This window comes from Mesocricetus auratus, unplaced genomic scaffold (assembly GCF_017639785.1).
Source record: "Mesocricetus auratus isolate SY011 unplaced genomic scaffold, BCM_Maur_2.0 Super-Scaffold_100676, whole genome shotgun sequence".
Taxonomy (NCBI): Eukaryota; Metazoa; Chordata; class Mammalia; order Rodentia; family Cricetidae; genus Mesocricetus; species Mesocricetus auratus.
Window position 1 is genome coordinate 186,978,876 of NW_024429266.1, and position 7,966 is coordinate 186,986,841.

At 45.1% G+C, this 7,966-nt stretch overlaps 1 protein-coding gene across 2 annotated transcripts; it reads left to right on the top strand.

The window, feature by feature from the left end:
- The first annotated feature begins 662 nt into the window (after window positions 1-662).
- Window positions 663-7,538, top strand: LOC121136913 (killer cell lectin-like receptor subfamily B member 1A). 2 transcript variants are annotated; one of them, XM_040738427.1, is made up of 6 exons: window positions 663-795; window positions 2,574-2,672; window positions 3,683-3,757; window positions 4,516-4,670; window positions 5,005-5,120; window positions 6,659-7,538. In XM_040738427.1, exons 1-6 carry the CDS (start codon window positions 711-713, stop codon window positions 6,804-6,806), a joined length of 678 nt encoding a protein of 225 aa, XP_040594361.1. In that variant the 5' UTR covers window positions 663-710; the 3' UTR covers window positions 6,807-7,538. The 2 variants fall into 2 exon arrangements, with proteins under 2 accessions (XP_040594361.1, XP_040594362.1); XM_040738428.1 differs by lacking the exon at window positions 2,574-2,672.
- Window positions 7,539-7,966: the final 428 nt, after the last annotated feature.

Consider the following 7,966-nt stretch of genomic DNA (forward strand, 5'->3'; position numbering starts at 1 on the left):
CCAAATGTTAGGTGGAGTTCCAGGAACTGCAGGAGAGGTGGGGAGAAAGGATTGTGGGAGCCAGAGGGGTAGAGGACACCAGGAGAACACGGAGCACAGAATCAACTAAGCAGGGCTCATGGGGCTCACACAAGCTCAAGCAGCAGCCATGGAGCCTGTGTGGGTCTACACTAGGTCCTCTACATATTTTCCTTGGTAGTTCAGCTTGGAGTGTTTGTGGGACTCCTAACAGTGGGAGTTGGGGGTGACTCTGACTCTTTGGCCTTCTCATGGGACCCTTTTTCTCCTACTGGGTTGCCTTGTCAAGGCTTGATATGAGGATCTGTACCTAGTCTTACTGCATCTTGTTATCCTGTATTTGGTTGATATCCCTGGAAGGTCTGCTCTTTTTCTGAAGGGAAATGGAAGAAAAGTGGGTCTGGGGGAGAAGGAAGGTGGGGGTGAACTGGGAGGAAGAGAGGGAGAGGCTGTAGTTGGGATGTATTGTATGAGTGAGGAATAATAAGAAAGAAAAAAGGCAATAGTGTGTAAACTGTGGGAGCCGCACAGACACCAAGGTCAGTAACTATGGAGAAACCTTCAGCTACCAGTGTGGGTGGGCGTGGACTCACAGCTGAGTGTTCACAGGGGACCTCCCTTTGCTCATTTCACCTCACAGAACTTGGAGTTTGTCCCTGCTCACAGGTTCAGTGTCATGTCTCCTATTTGCAATGGACACATCGAGGGTCTGCTTGAATTTAAAGGCATCTGGGATTCCAGGGGCTCAGCGTGCAGCACCTCCATCTCCTCCCCCAGGTCAGTAGTTTCATTTCTCCTTTAGGCATTACAATATCTTCCAGAGTTAGGATTTCTTCTTACAGTTTTCAGTTGTTGCTTTGAAGATGAGCAGTTGACTGTCTGTGCTGACCTGTGTAAATGGCCACAACTTTAGAGATAAAAGGCTCATACATTGCACTTTTACTCAGTGTGAAACTTGGGCAGCCATTATTTCAGCTTTAGTCACAAGACCTTGAAGAAAAGATATTTTATATCTACAGGGAAAGGAACACTTCCAGCAGAGAGACTCGCTATAAAGCATCTTGCTTGGTCCAAACTTCTCTACAGAACACAAACACCATGACTCAGCTCCACAGTATTCTAGCACTGAGCATTTGTGGAATCAGCAAGCACCCTGTCCCCCAGAGACTTAAAACATGAGTTACAGACATGTGGATGGAGAGAGAGAAAGAGAGAGAGAGAGAGAGGGAGAGAGAGAGAGAGGGAGAGAGAGAGAGAGAGAGAGAGAGAGAGAGAGAGAGAGAGAGAGAGAGAGAGAGAGAGAGAGAGAAAGAGTCTAAAATGGTCATGGAATAATATGAGAGTCGGTGGTGTAACTGAGCTTCCTTATCTAATACCATGGCTGTGAAAATTTAATATTTCTGTATTGTGTCAAGAATGTGAACCACAACTTTTTAAGGATGCTTGTCAGAAACTATGAAGTTAACAAACTTTTTTTTAATCAGAAAAGCCTTAGAACCACCCAATAAGCTTCATTGTATCTCTTCAAGGGTCTGGGGAAGTGGGGGATTTTGATAACTAGAGGGATGACTTCTCAGAGACAGTTATTTGTGATAGACACAGGCAAATCTTTGTTTTTCCCCCAGCTGTGGGTGGTGCACACCTAGAATCCCATCACCTGGGAGGTAGATGCAGGAGAATCAGAAGCTCAAGGTCATGTTCAGCCACACAGAGAGTTGAGGTCAGCCTGAACTAATGGGCCACCCTTTCTCAGAAACAGGACAGAGCACAACAAAAACAGTTGTAAGAGTACTCTAAGAATACCGTGAAAGCTACAGTCTCTCTCTCTCTCTCTCTCTCTCTCTCTCTCTCTCTCTCTCTCTCTCTCTCTCTCTCTCTCTCTCTCGTGTGTGTGTGTGTGTGTGTGTGTGTGTGTAAATGTGCACATAGAGTGTTGTATTAGCCACATTTCCAGTTCATCCATTAGGAGGCTGTAGAACTCAGCCAATAGAAGGCACTAATGCAATTGAAGTATTGAAAATACCATGTGGACTCATGAGATGCCACTCTTTGGATGCCATAGCTTTAATCCAAGTTGGAGATGATCATTGTACATTGCAGTGAAAGAGACCCCATGTTAAGGAAAAGAACCATATACCATTAGCACAAAGGTCACAATTACCACAAAAGTCAACATCAAAACTGTCTCTTGAATAAAAGAAGGCCCTCCTTAGAAATGCTTTGACACCCTCCCTGAAACAGGAGGTGCTGTTTGTTTTTACAGCATTCAGTGGTTTCAACATGTCTTCACATCTTCCAAGCTTGATTCACCCAATACTCCTTTGTGCCCAGTACATGCATAGCATTATTCTTCAGTCCTACTTTATCAAGGCAAACTCTTGAGCCTAACGGAGAATTCATCTCACGGAATTCTGCTTGAAGTTGGCAGAGAAAGGCTCACATGCACATCCACCCTCTGCTTGAATTCAATTATCCATGGAACCCGAACCACCTTTAACGTTTACTCCAGATGTGCTCAACCGACTTAGCCAAGTAACAAGTGTTTAACTTCACAGATGCCTGTCGGTGCCCGCGCTCCCATAGGTGGGCCCTGAAACTCAGTTGTGCTGGGCTCCTCCTTCTTCTCTTGACCCTGATTGGGATGAGTGTTTTAGGTAAGTGAGAGAAGAACTTTTGGGTCAGAATTGTTCCTCTAAACATCAGGGCCTCCTCCCATGGTTTGGCCCCCGGGAGCCTAGAGGAAGATCAATGACATGAGTAGTTCCAGGGCAGTGCCCCATGTCCAGGGCAGAAGCTTCTCATTTCTTTGACACCTCTGGATTTCTCTGAGAGTCAATAGGGGCTAACACACATGAAGGATTCTCTTTCAGTCTTAAGAATGACAAGTAAGGCACCTGCAGGTTTGCCCTTTCACCTTTCCTCTTCCTGGCTAAACTGTTAGATTACATTCTTAAGCTAGCCTCTAAGGTCCATTCCCTTTTTTGTCCATGGAACATTCCTGAGTCTGAGCACTGAGATCCAACAATCCAAATTCATTTTTTGGCTATCCTGGCAAACCTGTCCAATCAGTATTAGCAACTCATCCTGACACAGATTTCCTGTTTTCTCCTGAAAAATCTACTCCTGCAGAACCTCCTGCTGCTGTCTTTGCCCAATACAGAGTTAGCCCCTCTCCCCTCCATCCAGGTTAATAATTCTGGTTTGTGTTGAGAATTTGGTGTCTGTGTGTGTTCTTAACTGACCGAAGAACTCAACAACACACTTTATCCAGAAACTTAGATCCTTAATTGTGACAAAAACAACAACAAAGAAAACTAGAAGGCTGACGTGGTTAGTTTATTGAGTGGCTACTAAACCCCAATGGCAGTGAGCTGTCTTTCTTGGAGGATGTGATGACACTCATTCTGAAGATGAGAATTCAGGCGTGAGTGTGTGTGAGCTCAGAGTTTCCGTAAGGCCATTAGATGATATGTGGTTCACAGTGGTGAGAATCCACATGTTCTGCGTGTTTCTTCTTTGTTTATACATTCTGTCTCCAAACTAGTCCCTCAGTCCAGCTGATGATACTTCATCCCCAGCCCAGATGCTCAGGTTTGTTGAAATAGCTGGATTTCCCCCTTCATTTCAGCACTTAATCCTCCCTGTGTGTTTTCTTATTTACTAGTGCGAGTCTTAATACAGAAACCATCAGTAGGAAGATGCAGAGTGTATATTCAAGAGAACATCACTAATCCAACAGGTAATTTTTGCAGCCTGACTTTCCCAAGAATAACAGCTGACATTTGCTTTTTACTGTGGCTTACATCAGCCAATGCTTAAAACACTTACCCATGAAGACACTACAGTACCATGGTCTTATGTTAGAATACTGCATAAAAACTTCTTAAGGGTCTCATGACTGGTAGGTGGTAATGCTGGGAACTTCTCTGACACTGTGTGAACTTGACGACTGAGATCTTAACCACTTGGCCATGCTGCCTCAGCATGCTAGCACAATAAAAAAACACTCAACTGGGATATTTGTTTTTAACAAATGTGTCAAACAGTTAACTTTCTAAGGTTAGTTAATAGAAACAAAAAAATTAATTCCTTGTATTTCTTTAATATGTCATAACAGCAATCTTGTCCCTGCATGTGTTAATGAAAGTGTGTATTTCGTGGGACTCAAGATTCACTAGACTTAGTTAGATGAAGTTTATTCGGGGAGATTATACTTACACAGGAGGCTGCCACAGGTTCCAGCTCCAAGGATCCTCCCAGGCTGTTCCCCGTGACCTGACCAACAGCAAGAGAGAGGAAACCTGTCACTCACCCTAGACCAGATCCCACACCCTCACATACACACTTGTGACCACAACCATTTGGGCAGGGTCAGCATCACAGGTGCATAGCTAGATCTCTCACTATAAGTGTGTGTTAATAAAGCAACTGTGTATGTAACTGGCTACACACAGCAAGAACAGGGAGGAAATACACCATGTCTCTTTCTCACTTCAGAGAGCCCAGCTAAGTTAAGCTGCACAAAAGGCTGGCTTCCACACCGAGATAAATGCATACATTTTTCTCAAGAGAGCAACATTTGGAAGGAAGGTCTAGCTGACTGTGCTACAAAAGGAGCCACTTTACTGTTCATTCAAGACCAAGAGGAACTGGTAAGTTTTTTGATAAAACAGAAATGTTAGCGTGCTCTTGAAGCTACACCAACATCTCTAGACTTCACAGCTCTTCCATGAAAAGCAAGTGGAGATTTACATTGTGGAAGCTCATAGTCTGTGAGACAGATGGGACATGGGAGCCAGTAGCTGTGCATGTGAGGGGCGTGTCCTGGGATCATAGGTTGGGGCACAGGTCCCTCAAAGGAGGAAGAATGAACTCTGCTGGGGACTCCGGTGGATACAGGTGACACGTGACCCAGGTTTCAGGAGCTGGTGGAATGTGAGTCTCAGCACACAGGCTCAGGCTGTCCTGTCCTCTGCTTTGTTGTAGAGATTCGTAAAGGACTCAGCAAATGTAAAAGGCAGTGCATTTTGGATTGGACTGAATCACACATGGCCAGACAAGAACTGGAGGTGGATAAACGGCTCAACTTTAAGTTCTGATGTGTGAGTACTGGAGGAGCTAACTTAATATTCATGCAGGTCATCTCAGGGCTCTAACACTGATACCAAAGATTAGAGAGGTTCAGAACCATCGGAATATAGGATTCCAAAGGGGGTTGACAATTCCATGTACCAGCCTTTTGTAAGGTCATGTGTGTGCATGTATGTATGTATGTATGTATGTATGTATGAATATATGTGTGTGTGTATGTAGGTGTGTATGTGTGTAAAATGAACTCCTAAGGCTGGAACTAGACTAACTCAGTTGGAAAGAGAACTTGTAGGCTCACATAACTATTCTTCTTTCTCTCTTACACTTTGATGTTTTCCTAAGAATTTCTTAAGTGGTACTTTTCACTTTTAACACTGTGGTGAAAATGAGCCAGTTTCTCAGGTCACAACAGGTGGGGGAAGAGTAAGTGTGACAGGAAAAGCAGGGTCAGCAGGGAGCTTTGTCAGCTGAAGATATGACCACATTGTGACAGGTTGCAATGTACTGTAACTGGAGTTGTGAAATTACAATCGTTTGAGGAGCTGTGTTGACAACAGGCATTATCAGCCTTTGAGAATCATTCTGGCTCACAGTTCAAGGGGCCTCAAGTCCATCCCCAGCCTGCTCCATTGTTGTAGCCCTGGGGCAATGCAGAAGTGTGGTTGTATAAGGGCACTGCAAAGCTGCTCACCTCATAGCGGGCAGGAAGCAGAGGAGATGGCAACCCCTGGGGTGGGATGGGGAGCACAGACCTGCCCTTCAAAGCCCCCCATGACCCACATCTTTGCAGGAGGCCTCATTTTGTTTGGCTGGGAACTCAGCAATGGGTTAATTCCTTGACGGAGCACCCATGATCCAGTCTCTTTCCAACAGTGTCACAGCTATCCTTCACATGACCTCTTGGGTTACTGGATCCCAAAACTATAATTGTATGTGTAGCTCACAAAGAAGCTCTTTGGTGTATTGTCATTTTCTGAAACTGGAAGCAAGTCACCCCATTAAATGTTTTTCTTGTAGGAATTGCAGTGGTCCTGGTGTCTCTTCATAGCAATAAAAGTCCTCACTAAGACAATGTGTTAGTAGTGGAAGGAGGAGGTCACATGATGTGTTAGTAGTGGGGTGAGGAGGTCACATGATGTGTTAGTAGTGGGGTGAGGAGGTCACATGATGTGTTAGTAGTGGGGTGAGGAGGTCACATGATGTGTTAGTACTGGGGTGAGGAGGTCACATGATGTGTTAGTACTGGGGTGAAGAGGTCACATGATGTGAGGTAGTGGAAGGAAGAGGTCACTGTCCATTCAAACCATCTCCATCCTCTGCCTCATTATGAAGATTTCTGCTTGGAGGGTTCTCTGCCAATGAAGAAACTAAGGTTTTAGAATCAAGCCGGCCTTCAATGTCTATGTCACTATGTTTGTATTTCCTATACTTAACAACTGTGCATCCTACAACTGTGTTTTTTTCCTTTGAATTCCAAAGAGAACAAGGACAGATGGGATAATTATGAGAAATTCCTAAACACTAAGAGTGGCTGTTCTCTTCCTCTCAGACTACAAATCACTGGTGAAGCTGAAAAAGACAGCTGTGCCTCCATCTCAAAATACAGAGTGGTTTCTGAGGACTGTGCTTCAGATAACAGGTGGATCTGCCAAAAGGAACCAACACTCGTCCCTGAGACCCTGTGTCCTGACTCCTGACTGAGAATCCCATCTTCATCACTTTACTGTCCACACCAGATCTCTGCACTCGACCTGTCTGGGCCGTTGACCACCCCTCCCCTCAGTGCACAGTTAGTAGCACAAAGCATGGACTCTACAGCCTCTGTGACTCCCACAGATGCCCGTGTCCAGTTTCTTTATTCTGTGAGGGGACAGAGATGCTGATATGACATTTGAGAGAAGTGTTCTGTGGAAAGAAATCCAGACAGCTGAGGAGCACTGGATTCTATCCTGGAGTCTGTGACCCTCACTGTCTGTGTCATCTGCAAACTGCACAGAAAACAATTTGCAAAATCATTATTAAAATGCTCATGATTCAGGGACTGGTGGATCCATCTCTGTTTGCAGCACTGGGAAAGCTGAGCCAGGAGGATCGTAAGTTCAAGTCCAGCCTGGATGTGCTGAATTAAAAGATAATGTCCTCCATAGCCTTGGGCATTTTATCACTTGGCCCCCAGTTGTCAGCAGCAGCATGAGGAGGGTTTGGGAAGGTTTAGGAGAACAACCCTGCTGGAAGAAGTTGTGTCACTGGAGGTACCCTGTAAGAGTAAACGCCTCACCCACTTGTCCTTTGCTCTGCTTCAAGCTTTCAGATCAAGGTGTGAGCTCTTGGCTTTCTGATCCAGCTCCATGCATTCTGCCTTCTTCCTGCCATTATGGACTCCAATCCTCTGGAGCCAAAAGCCACAATAAAGTCTTCCTTCTATTATAGCTCACCTTGGTCATGCTGTTTTGTCACAACAGAAAAGTAGCTACCACACTGGGGGAGACAGAAAGTTGTTCAGAAAGAACAACACAGACACTGCTCTTGGAATTAGTTGGAGTGAACTACTGAGGCCGGCAAGCATGGGGAACAATTCTGTAACCCGGGAACCTCCTTCATTTGAGTTATGCACCTACCTCTCTTCTCGTAATGCATTTAGTACCATTGGCTCCTTTCCTGTACACACTATGCACACTCACCCCTCTCTAAGCAATGTGCCTAGCAATCTGTTAGCACCCAAGACCACCACCCACATAGAGCTGCACTGCAAGCCCACTTTATACAGCGGAGGAAGGTTTTCAGTCCCCTAAGGACCATCAGACATTGGCAGTTCTAGTCAAACATATTATTACTGCATCTGAGAACAATGGAAATG